This window comes from Gallus gallus, chromosome 2, assembly GCF_016699485.2.
Source record: "Gallus gallus isolate bGalGal1 chromosome 2, bGalGal1.mat.broiler.GRCg7b, whole genome shotgun sequence".
Taxonomy (NCBI): domain Eukaryota; kingdom Metazoa; phylum Chordata; class Aves; order Galliformes; family Phasianidae; genus Gallus; species Gallus gallus.
Window position 1 is genome coordinate 34,683,166 of NC_052533.1, and position 13,697 is coordinate 34,696,862.

Consider the following 13,697-nt stretch of genomic DNA (forward strand, 5'->3'; position numbering starts at 1 on the left):
TATTCACTTCCAAATATTCAGAAGAAACATTAAATTTCTTCTCATCCCATCTGGATGTATATTCAGTGCAGTTTCAAAGGCTACCTTTACCATTTTAAGAAAAATGGTGTGAGCAGTCTCTTGCAGCAATGCCATAAAAATGGTACGTTTTAGCACCCTTCTTCAGTCAAGAGACATTTATCAGCTGCACTGCATTTGGTTGCTGCACGGCTATCTCTTATTTAGCATAGCACTATAACTTTGAGGAAGAATTTAAAATACTATACAAAGAAGTAGTAAATTTTGATTACATTTCAGAAGTCCCTTATTAGGATCTTTTTGTTTGTTTGTTTATTCAGTGCCATTTTTAATGCTGCTGCATACCTTCTCTTTCAACCTAAGTGCAGAAAGCTTATTCTTATTCTTTTTGTTTTACCAGCATTGAAGTAGAGGATGTTGTTTATGAAGGATTTTGAAGTTAGATGACTAAGAAACCTTAAAGAAAACAATTTGAGGGACTGCCTCATGAGGAAAAAGCATATGTTATTCAATGTTACTTTTCTCACTGTACATCTGACAAGCAGCTTTTTGATTACTATAGCATTAGGATACAACTTCAGATACAACAGAACTACATTATTGTCAAACCATACAGAAAATGTTGAGTAAATGAATGCCACCTGCACTGTATTTTCATTACCTGTTTATAAAGCAACTGCTCATTTTCTCTGGCATAGCAGAACAGAACATCTGTAAGAATCTTCCTCACATTCTCTTGCTGGAAATACTGCATTTCAGGAAAACTGAAAATGAAGAAATATGACAACAGTAAATAATATAACCCAGAAAATCTCAGCCACTGGTGTTCCACAAATATTTTTAGGTAAGACTCCTCTCCTCTCTGTTTTCTCATCTCTCTGTGAATTGTGCTGCTAGAATACGAATACTTGCAAGGACTTATTTTGTTTTGCAACTAAATTTCTGAACAGTGTACATCAGTTTATTGTACATGATGATATCAGTGGCGATATTTAAATGCCTAATGTCTTTCATTGTTTTGAAAACAAGAGAGATGCTGGAATTAAATGAAGTGACAGGTTGCTTTAATTGTCAACTTTTTTTCAAATCACCAATCCACTGAAAACATGAAAAACTTGAAGAATTTAATCCAAATAAAACAATGTCCCCTGTGAGTCCATTCCAAGGTGCCTAGACGTTCAAGATCCTTTGCTCCTCAAATTCCACGTCATGAACACAATCTGGGTTGAAACAGAATGAAAGGAGATATAACAAGAGGCAATGACTGAAGCAAGGATCCTATATGCCGACAATGATCCTGAAGCAAAGATCCTGAATGCATACTGTTAAACCCAATAGCCTAGATGGCTCTGGTCCCAGGCAGCACAGCATTCCAAAACTAACTTAACTCCAAGATGGTGCTCTACTGGCTATCAGTCCCACACTGCCAAAACTGAAACTTCTGGACTTGTGATCAGAAAAGCCCAACACCCAAACACCATCTCCCTCCCAAAATATTAATTAGATTTAGGTACTGGAAAACTAAGCACCGAAGAACAAATCTCCATAGACACTTGTCATGATTTTTGGTTATCAGTATTCCAAATGACAACATCATGCAGTGTACTGGGAGTTAAAGAGCAAATGCTTTAGTTCCGGGTACCTGTCTGGAAGGGAAGAAGAACTACGTTCCCCAGGAGCCTTTTTGAGTACTGTTATCATTCCTGCTCAAGGGAACAGATATAAGGGCGCAGGTCATCTGACTTGGCCCTCTTCTCGTCTCGCCGTGTTCCCTGCCGGATCGGCTCGCTACTGCTGCGCCCAACAGCACGCAAGGCTTCAGTATTAGCGTAAGGCCTTTGGCTCTTGGACAATCTTTCTCTCAATTTTTTTTGATTTATATTGTATTATAGTGTGTTATCTTACATTCTGATACCATATTTAGTAAATTAGTTTGTTTCTCCTCAGATCATTGCCGCTGTTTTTAATTATTGGGGTCCCCTGTTTCCCTTCCGGGAGACGCGGATTTTGCAAAATCCCTCCGCCCCACTAGTCATGGAACCGGGCCGGACCAGCCCTTAAACCGTTGACAACACTATCACAGCTTATATGAAATTCTTCTATGTTGGGCTGTTAGCTGTAACTGGATCATCAGTCTGTCCTGCAGTTTCAAGAACTGCTCTTCATTCCTCTTAAGACCAACACTGTGCAGGAGAACAGTACAACAGCTACAGCGTGTTAAAGAAATTCATAAAATATCCAGTTCTAAGCTGGAATAAAGTTGAAGAGAGTGTGCCAGAAGGAGCACACACATAAAATTCCAATATTTCACGAATATCTGAAAAATTAAAAGCACATAAAAGGCAATATTATTAAAATATCTCACAGTTGACATGAAAACTGGCATCCTAATTTTCTTCAGCTCCAAGAAAGCTCCAATATATCTTACTGGCATCTTTTCTTATGTAGCATTATTAGGCATTTCATTGTCTTTAGCAGCTTTCTCAAATAAAATTACAAAAACACTGGATATTTTGGCAGGGTAAGCATGAAGTAGTTTTTGTGTGAGGAAAGGTGGAAAAAGCTTCTGGGAAAATCCTGCTATTCAGGAAAATGCACATTTTTGGAATCTGTAGCTATTCTGAAGCTACTTTCACCATGCATCCTGCTCATTGACTGCTGGAAGTAGGAAAGAAACTGATTATGCAGGATGCGCTTTAATGAGTAAGTGCACAAACAGAAGTGTTTCCATGCTTACTGAAGAGGCAACTAGATGGCAGAAATATTTTATAAAGCAAACACCCCAAACCACATCCAACTATGTGGAATAATAGCAAATTTTTAAAAAATCTGAAAAGGTAAAACGACAAATGAAAAGAAAAAGGTAAAGTTGGAGAAGGGAAAACAGAAGACAATAATGGTAGGATTCAGGACAGACTTCCGATATAAAGGTTGTAATATCATCAATTTTAAAATGAAGTCATATGGACTGAAGGTAAGTTTTCTTCAAGAAACATTTGCCTTGCTTGCTTCCAAGGTCTAAGCTACAGTACTAAACTTTAGACCAGTTTTATTAAGACTCTTGTAAAGCCTATCACTGAGAAAAAAACATAAGAAATTACAACAAATTACATGCAATAAAAATATGAGTTTTAACAAAAACTGTGGTCATCTCACAGAGGTAATAACAAAGAAGCACAGGAACAACTAGAAAGGTGCTTTGAAATCCTTGGATGAAAGATATGATGCAAGAGCCAAGGCACAGAAGACATTATGATTTGAACACAGAAAGTGGAAGTACTGAGAGAGGCATTGGGATGAATAGTGTAACGTTTTCCTGGCACCTGGTGGGGGTAATGGTAGACCAACATTTGGATACTTGTATGCACTTGTACTAATCACATTACTGTAGAGGAAGGACACAGCTGAGACCAAAAAGGTGCATTACAGCAGATGGCAATCGACATAATTTAGGGGTTTGAAGAGATTATTTCTGAAGGACTGTTATTCAGTCCTGCCCTATTAGTTTTAGGAAGAGAAGACTAACAAAGAAAACTCAAAAATACACAGAGATATCTGTGAGGATCTAGTAATACCAGAGATTGTGACAGAGAGGATAATAAAAAACTCATGAATAAGCTGGCTGAAGTATTAATTATGGTAAATGTAAATACAAGAGATCATGAGGGAACTCTTAGTTCAGGACGGATTTTTATGGAGAATGTCACTTTATGATTAAAGCACTGTTTTAAAAATACAGTATCCTCAAGCCAGGCAAGGCAAGAATACCACTTTCTGTGAATACTAGAATATTACATTTAATTATATCTCTGAGAAAGACAGCACAAGGGAGTGGGAATTTTACTAAAATGTTTCACCCTAACTGCTAATTAAAAAAAAAAAAAAAAAAAAAGTGTGTTCAAGTTCTTCATTTTTGAAAGTGAAGATCAATGTCAGTTAGGTATTTTTTAAAACATCAGTTTTGTCCATTTAGGAGCCCCTTCCATGTGTGTCAGCTGAACTTTGATAACGAAGAAACTTAGGCTGGCAACCAAATAAAAGGATGCACAAATGCTTTCTAAAGCAAATTTGGGCACAGACAGGAAAGAGGCTCTCAACCAAAGACAGGGCTCTGTGACGTGATAGTGTGTGAACAGTTATCATCACACTGTTGAGCATTGTTAAGTTAATGCCATTAGATGGAGTATTGAACTCAGTGACTAAGAATAAAAAGCTATACTTTAAATAAGAAATAAGATTTAGACGGTGTTGATGTTGATAATTGAGTATAATAAGCATTTAAAACTATAATAAACAGCACTGTAATTTATTGCCAATTCTTTATATTATAACTCCAGGAATTTGTTCAGAGAATGGAAATGTAAAGTACAACATTGAAGACAAGGAACAGAGCCAAGGAACACAGAGGAACTTATCACTTCTTACAACAATACTAGTTTACACCTCTCTCTATATATAAACATGAAATGTTTTATGATTAGCATATAAATATAAAATATATAGATTATATAGTGTACACATAAATGTATATACTCTGCAAAATAACATCATGCTACTAATAAATTTTGCTTCTTGTTTGACTTATGTTAATATTGATGACATGTTCTGATACTGTTTCAAGTACAATATTTAATATTAAAAAATAAATTGCCATTTTGTTAGTGTCTATTACTGGCATTACTGAGCATTACTCACTCTACCACTTGCCAGAGAGAGAGTCTGGACTTCATATATGCATTTTTAAAAATGATCTTACATTAAACATACCCTTCACACAACTTTTCATTCTCCAATTACATTTTAGATATGTATATATTTTAATCTTAGAACATCCTGAACTGTTCCCTTTAACAAACAAAAAATGCCATCTGTGAGAACGTACATGAAAACATACTCAGATTTTAATTATACATCTCATGGCAAAAATGCATTCAAGAGTGGGTCTAGGGACAGACATGTAAAATATTCAAAAACCAGAGAGCAATGATTTCTTCTGCCTGACTTTGTTTCTGTAAATGAAAACGTGTGAGCTTGGGATTTGTACAGTCTAAGACTATCATCACTTTTTTCAAGTTGCAATAAAAAGTATTTGCAATACAGTAAAATTTCCTATGGTAGCAAAACAGTAATTGAACCTAATTAGATTTAGACACCAGTCAATGCTACAACTCTAAAAAGAAATGCTTTCAGGAACTGAGCGCTCTATCCAAAGAAAGGTTACCAAACAGGAATGACCTAAGGGCCAGGAAGACGGAAAGACAGACACAGGGCAAAAGGCATATGTGACAAATAACAATAGAAAAGTGATAAATAAAATATAAATGCTTAACTTCTCTATATGAATAGAGAAGTTACTTATTAGTAAGTTCCCTTACTAATTTCACATTGCTTTTTTATTATTGATTGAATAAGTGTTAAGAATTACAGAAACTCATCTGTTCAATCTTTTATTATGATAATAATTTAGTTAAAAGACCTTTCAGTTTCTCTTACCTTCTCTCTGCTTCACATGGAAAACTCTATTTTAAATTTCATATAGTAATACATTTCCTAATATCTTAATTTGGAAGAGCTTTTCTTCAGTGATACCAATAAATCTCCAGGGTTTAATGTTTAACTCAATTTTCTCATTCTTTACTCCCAGAAAGCTGTATTTTTATACATTTAATGTATGTTTCTACACATTCATGTTCAACAATCCTGACATTTACACTATCTTAAGTCAAGAAAACACTATATAATGTATACCACATAAAAATGCAGAATCTACATTTATATTTAGAAATTTCTTCAAAGGTCTACATACGTTCTTGTTACATCTTGTTCAATCATTGCTCGAAGCTCTTTATCCTGGAAAAATTTATTCCAAAGACTCTGAAATAAGGAAAAATAATTATATGAAACAAAGTCTTGTACTAATACATAAGGCTTTGCTCTGTACAACAAAGCACTGTACAAATATTAACTAATTAATCCTCACCAATCCTGGAAATGCGCATTAATTTTTTGGGGGTGAAAAAGAATGTTAGTGACTTGTCTACAGTGTCTTAGAATGTCAGTTTATATCAGAGATAAAAACATGTAAGTTCATGTATCCTACTTTTTTGCTTACTGCATTAATTTGGTGGTAGGCTGCAGGTTTGTGAGTTACTTGTAAGAATATTTAGTAAAGTGGAGTAAATTCAAACTCACAAGAACCAACAGCTGAACTGAAGAAGGTCTAGTTCACTGTACTACATTTCTCCTATGAGTGTATGGACTCTAATTAGAAGTTGCAATAATTTCCATGCTAAGAGATTGTTTGCAACCAAACTACTTTGTCTTAGTGAAGGAAAAACCAAATAAGGAATGTATAATGATTAAATACCTATTACGAAAATGATACCATTCTAATTGTATAAATAGAGCAGAACAAAACTGGCTACTCTAGAAAGGCTCTTATACGTAAAATCAGAATTGTTGAAGCTCATGGTCAACATAAAAAATATTAAGTAACAGTCTGAAGCACATTTAATTTTTTCTGTATCTGTATTTATGATTATTTTCATTATCTCTTTTTTGTTTCCATGGCTTGCTTAGCAATATTTTGAAAAAGCTAACCTGTAAAGTGTCAGCAAATGTTGTTTGTATGCCTGAGAAAATGTATTGCAAATAAAGCAAATTCTATTGTAAAGAATTGGTTGCTTGGCCATATTGATCAAAGTATAGAAGGAACAAAATCTATAGCAGTCTTTCCATTTACGCTGGCTTTCAGATAGCAGCAGAAGCAGCATCACTGAATGCAATACTGTACAAACAGAATGGTTACAATACTTCCAGAATTTCTTCCTTCTCTATAAACAATTGATTGGCTTAAGTTCCACAAAAAGAAAAGGGAAAGTATATCAGTGTTAGCTCAGAGAAGAACGGTAAAATAACAGAAAATAAAATGTTAATTAGCATCTATTTTTGTGACAAAAATATGAAGAAAACCCAAAAACTTTAAGACTATTATGTATCTTATGTAAGCTGAATATCTTTTTAATTGCACCTAGAACACATTTTGAAACTCTCTTTCCCTCCCCTTTCCAAATGATTCACCAAGCCAAAATACAAAGGAAATGGAATCTTGATTGCTAAAAAGAAAGGAAAACCCAGGAAACAAGAGGGAAAATGTTATATCACTCTAGAGACTGAAAAGCACTTAGCTCTTCATCCCTATATGTCTGATTCGTTCTGTGGCTTTGTTTTACAGACTATGTCCCTGACAGGTCAACCTTTATTTTCTCTCCAAAAGACATCACAGGCAGAAAGAAGGTTGTGTTGCTCAGTATTATCACAAACTACAAGACCGCTTTAAATCTTTTGCATGTAATACAACTTTCTGTACAACTGCATTCAAGAATGGTTTGATGGTTTGTGCAGTCATACTGGCTGCAGAACCACAAACATGCCTATGATAAATGCTTCCATGCTTCAGCAAGCAAACCTATTCAAACACCTCTCCTTCTGCATTAAATGTGAAGCAGAGAACTGCACTAAGTAGAAACAAATATGGGCCTCTGTTTGTGAACAAAGTAGTACCCCTCCATCAGCGAGATCTGTGAAAGTCTTTCTAGGTGTAAATATCTTAAATACAGCCAAACAAATTAATTTAATCACATTAAGTTTTTTAGAAAATTTGGAAAAAAAAAAAAAACTTTCAAAAATGGTAAGAAGCTAAAAAATTGTAATTAGCAGTTATGCTTGAAGATATGTGGTATAACCTCTTGAATGCCTTTTCACATACAATAAAATGGAGTACAAAAGCAGTGTATAAAAACAGTTGCCTAAAATTAATCTCACTGAAGTGTCACGACTTTGAAAATACTTTCTGCTTTCTTATTAGAGATGTCAGAATGATGATGATTATAATTGTAGCAAACACATTAATAGAACAAAGGGTTAACTTACCCCCTCATCCTGAGAGAGAGGATTGTTGATTATCAGATCTTGCTGTCCTGCTTTCCGAGGGTTTGTAATGTGCTGGATAAGAACAGAAAAAAATCAAATCCTCTTGCGCTATACTACAAGCAATAGTACCTACATGAAATCATGAGAATCTATTTAATACCGACTTACAATTTCTTTTATCTTATTATATGAAGTTCTTAATTCTGAAGTGTTTTTAATCCATTGACTTCTGTCTTGGGGTAGAACCTCCAGAAACAACTATTAACAAAACAAAATAAAAACAATTAATTTATTCAATGTAATACAGCTGTTCATATAAATCCTATCAGATAGCATAATCTGAAGAAAGAAGGAAAGACAAATATTCTACAATTAGGGAGAAGGAAGAAAAGACCTATAGAATAATCCTGACTTTAGGACTTTCCAGTCAATAAACAAAGAAGCTAGAAACAATTAGGGTTCTATTATATAACAGAAAGCATTAGATATTATTGATACCACAAACTCAAGTTTGAAAGCTGTAGCAGCTCCAGTACAGTGGACTATGACTTCCAAGGCAGAAACAAAATGCAAAGAAGGGATAAAAACAAATATATAAATCTTAGAGCTATCTACATAACATTGAGGAGTTGATGTAACATGCCTAAAACCAAGCATGAATGCTGAGCAGAAACCAACTACCCAGAGGTACACTTGGCCTAAGAAATGAGGAAATGGGAAATCTTAGTCTATATAAAAGAAAGACATTCTACAATTCTGTGAGAAACTTAGAAGATTTAATTGTGCAAAAAATCCTTGAGAATATCTATATCTCAGTTCTTTCAGATTTCTGTTTAAATGGGGCTAGAAAGAAACACCTATTGGAAAATGCTGGTTAATTGCATATAAAATAAAGAAAAATAAGAGTGTTTTCTTAGTTTTTAAATTATGCTTTCATGTACATATTATAAAGGGTTATGAAACAGCAAATATTGATCAAAAAAAAAAAAGCATTTGCTAATTGCTAAAAATAGGTATTTCAGAAGTTAATGAAAGCACTGGTAGTATCTTCAAAATAAACAATTTAAAACAGAGTCCTAACCCATACCAGAACATGCAAATAAAACCAGTCTCATTTCTAGAATAAAATCAAACTCTGATTTAATCAGTGGGTAGTGAGGGACTCAGTGCTTCTGTTAGTTTAGGTTTCTGAGTTAAGGCCTTTTAATTTAGAGGCACAGGAAGGAACAGACTAATTACAGAAATGCTTGTGGCGAATATTTATCTGTCCTCCTGAAGAAAATATTTTCAGTATCCTTAAATTTGTTCAATGCCACATACATGAAGCTTTTAAAATTTGTTTATTTGATAGACAAAGTGTATTTCAGTTTTCTTTTCAAAAGTTAAGATTGAGAAATTCCAAGTGAGGTCATTTAAATTATCGATGTTAACACGGAGCAACTCTACCAGGGAGAATGTTCACCACATCTCTACATCTGATGCCAGTGCAACACAGCTCAGGATGTTATATAGCACTTCAGTGCAACTGTACTTTCTTTCTCTCTGCCTTTCCCTGCAGCTATTGAAAAATGTAGTGGGGAACCTCTAAGGATCTTTTGTGTTTCTGCCTTCCCTCTCCAGCCATTACAAGAGGGGTTGGTCCTTATTTTCTAATTTCTCTGGGAAGAAGTTTCTAGGAGAAGCATCCAACTGATTTTAAAGGAGTTCAAATTACCACACCACGAAACATAAATTCTGAGACAAACTTTCTTACTTCCACTGCATGGTTTCAATGTACAGACACAGACAGGAGAGATGGCTGTGTTGTACACAATTTTAAACGTAACACCCAACACAAAGATAGTCTTTCCAAGGAATCATTTGCTATCACTCACAATTCAGCTTTAAGGCAACTCAATATGATTAGCAAATGTCCTATGAATTACAAAAACGAGGAGGAAAACATTGGGATGAAGTCTGCTGGAAAATTCATGATTCTTTGCATCAATAATCTTCCAGCGCATCAGGTAATGTGTTGATATATTGCAACCACAAACTGTAAATAAATATTTTCTCTTCTTACCTTCCAGCAAACACTACGGAACCTGCTGCTTCTCAGCTGCCCATTAATCCCCTTCAGCCGTATAGTTGCCAAGTAATTGTTGTTTACAAATAGTTCTTCCCATTCTTTACTGTGTGCAAAAGCAAAAGGAATGAACATTTACACACGCACACACACAAAAAAAGCCATAGATGATTTAAGGACTATATGACACTACACGATTTTGGATAAGGAGAGGAAAGCAACTCTTTTAAAATGTATATATTTAGTTGTGTACCATTTCTAAACGCATGGCTGTCTTTTTGGACACATTTCTTCTTTGGATTTAATGAATATGTAGATCGCTATAATTATGCCAGCTACTGAAATTCATAATGTCTATGGAGGCTATTCCATTTCCTCTAAAATGTTGGTACTGCAGTTCAGTGAATAAACAAGAAAAATGAATATTAATATAAGCACATTCATGTTTCAGCTCTAGACAAAGAAGTACCTATTCCAAAAATATGCAATAGAAAAGTATACTGTTGACTGTATTAGCTCCTCACATGACATATTTGCTTAAATGAACCTTCTTTTCTTCTTAATGTCAAGCCGGGCAGTTAAGCATAATAGAAGATGACTTTCTTTAACATTTAGTGCTATTTACTATTGAAATCACTCCTACTTCTTTCTACATGATCAGTTTTAAAATTTTAACAGGTGCTAGCAAATTTAAAAAAACATCAAAAAATTAAAAAGCTTCACTGTATAAACTGTTAAAGGCAAGCTTGAGTACCTTGCAGTACCTATGGCTGACTAGATAAACAACCTAAATATGCCTCCCAGGCATGCAGGCACCAGGGGCCTAACACCTGTGCCTCATTAATATACAAGTAAATCTGTTCTACTGGGAAACAATTGGAAATTAATTGTCCCAAACCATCTACTGAGTTTGAATAAAAGAATTAAATCTATATTTCCTGCACCTTCTACTGAAACGAATCTCTAGAACAGTATAAGGGCAAGTGACGGTCCTCGTGGCCCTAGACTTGCTAACAGACGTTCTGCATCCACTCTAAAATTCTAATGGCAACTGCAATGCAAAGAACTGGGCTATGTGCAAGGAAATGTGTTTCTGATTTATTTTCATTGCATGTCCTTAAGGTGAACATCTCCTTCTCTGACTGTCACAAGGGAGACTATTACTTCTCCCTGGGAGACCAAATGAAACCAGAAAGAGGGAAACTACTATTGTGACTCCAGGGTAAGATCTCACCAGACTTCCTTCAGCAGTTAAAGTCACAGAATAGGTTACACTAAATAGTAACAAATTCTCACTTTAAAAACTGCCCTAAATATATGCAAGCTAAATTTTGATAGTTTTAAGCCTTTTAAGCTGAGTTGTGAGAAGGACTTTTTTAAAACCTTGTTTTAGATAGAACTTGTGCAGTTTCGGAAGAAGAATTATAAGATACAATTGCTGGGAATGGATCATACCATTATGGTTCTGCTCCTCTGAGACAGAAGGAAACTCATCATCCATACTAGGACTACATTTGCGCTTACAAATGCACTGTCACCTTTCAGTCAGGAACATCATGGGCTGGACTAGATGACCTTGGAGGTCTTTTCCAACCTTGGTGATTCTATGATTCTAAGATTTTCTAAAAAATGCTTATTTCCAGACCTTCACTAATAGTTATTAATTCACAGAAAAGCAAATGTACTCAGGATAAGAACAAAGATGACTGAAGCAGGGTTAGTATGCAGGGGTTAAGGCTGTTTTTAGCTTCTGCTACCAATATTCCCAAGTGACTAAAATAGCTAGAAACTACAGTAGTGTGGGGCAACTTCCTTCCTTGCTGCCACATCCCCTGGTCTGTAAGTCAGAAAGACTACTCATTTCACAGCTTCCGTATCTCCTCTACATCCCAATCTTCTGCAGTGAGCTGCCTATGATTGTTTACCACAATTCTGCCTCCTTTAAATACAGCGTATGGTATATAGCAGACACAGCTTGAGAAAAATCTGGCCCTTTCTTTGATAGTCATTTATACTTCAGTAACTACAGTATATTATGCCTATCTAAATAACCCTCCTGTTTCTATCATGTATAATATTCTTCATTTGCCATTGTAAATTTTGTAGCATCATTGGCCATTATAACTTCTGCCAAGCTGCCTCCCTAAGGTAGCAGTGCTTCGAGAGTGATGCATTCCCCTATGAACAAAACAGGTCGAATTCTGAAGCTATTCACATTGTTCTAAAAGTGGACCACATTCTACAGTGTCATTCAAAGTACTGGGATGTCAGCTGAGTCAGTAAAAGGTTTGAACCAGTTCAACTGCAAATAGAAAGAAATGAGAGGAAGAAACCTCAAAAGGTTATTTTTTTCACCAACTGCTGAGAGTGATTGCTACGCAGTAAGTAATTTCAACACTTCTTAAATTGTATTAGTGCAGATGACATTATGCTTTTTAAAAGAAACTTCTAATGCAATTCCAAACATATTTTGAACAAAATTACATTTATAACAGCCAAAAGAAATTTGGCAAGATTATATATCCTCTCCATCCTGCCTTGGCTGCTGGGATAACTAAAAAGAAAAGTTATATATGACAGAAAAAAAGACTTTTGTGTAAATAGAAGTTGGAATCTGCCTCAGTTTTAGGAAAGCTAAATGATATCTAAAATCCTTTCTGAAGAGCACTCACTAATTCATTTCTCAGATATTTTGAATTAAGGGAAAAAAATGAAACCTTGTAATTGTAGAGACTGTTTCAGTAATGGCAACACCGTGCAATATCAACAAGCTTTCAATTTTAAAAGAATAATTTCAGAAGTGATATGGCCCTGCTCTGTAAACTAATATCTCTGAGCCCTGTTAACCCAGACTTGTAGAAATCTCATTGGTGAAAGGGAAATGAGCAATAAAGATCGCAAATCAAGTCTACCACATCCCATTTGCTTCACTGAAGTGAGAGACTTCTACAGCCAGTAGAAGTGACTTAAACTATGAATAAGTACATGCGATTGTTTCTAATTAAACTAGAAAATTAAATGCATAATAATGTGTTGTGGACATGGATGTGGATTTGATGGGTGGACCACTCGTTGGATAAGAAATTGGTTGAAAGGCCGCAGACAGAGGGTGGTGATCAATGGTTCCATGTCCACATGGAGGCCGGTAATGAGCAGAGTCCCCCAGGGGTCTGTCTTGGGACTGGTGCTCTTTAACATCTTTATCAATGACACTGACAATGGAATCGAATGCACCCTCAGCAAATTTGCTGATGACACCAAGCTGAGTGGTGCGGTTGACACGGAGGAAGGAAGGGATGCCATTCAGAGGGACCTTCACAGACTTGAAAGATGGGCCCAGGTGAATCTAATGAGGTTCCACATGACAAAGTGCAGGGTTTTGCACTTGGGCCGGAGGAACCCCAGGCATCTATACAGATGGGAAGGAGCAGTCCTTGGGAGCAGCTCTGCAGAGAAGGACCTGGGGGTCCTGATGGATGACAAACTTAACAGGAGCCAGCAGTGTGCTCTTGCAGCTTGGAAAGCAAATGGTATCCTGGACTCCATCATGAGAGGGGTGGCCAGCAGGGACAGGGAGGTGATTTTCCCTCTCTACTCTGCTCTTTTGAGGCCCCATCTGGAGTACTGTGTCCAGGTATGGAGCCCTCAGTACAAGAAAGGCAGTGAGCTGCTGGAGGGGGTC

General features: G+C 35.8%; 1 protein-coding gene across 4 annotated transcripts in view; it reads right to left on the reverse strand.

The window, feature by feature from the left end:
- The window catches only part of TBC1D5 (TBC1 domain family member 5), a 307,207-nt gene that overhangs the window by 130,496 nt on the left and 163,014 nt on the right, over positions 1–13,697 (reverse strand). For all 4 annotated transcript variants that reach the window (XM_015281811.4, XM_015281808.4, XM_040696662.2 and 1 more), the window contains 5 exons: positions 10,013–10,121; positions 8,119–8,208; positions 7,951–8,022; positions 5,825–5,892; positions 680–782 (listed from right to left, as the gene is read on the reverse strand). In XM_015281811.4, the coding sequence (XP_015137297.1) occupies positions 680–782; positions 5,825–5,892; positions 7,951–8,022; positions 8,119–8,208; positions 10,013–10,121 (442 nt within the window). The remainder of the gene's footprint in view (positions 1–679; positions 783–5,824; positions 5,893–7,950; positions 8,023–8,118; positions 8,209–10,012; positions 10,122–13,697) is intronic.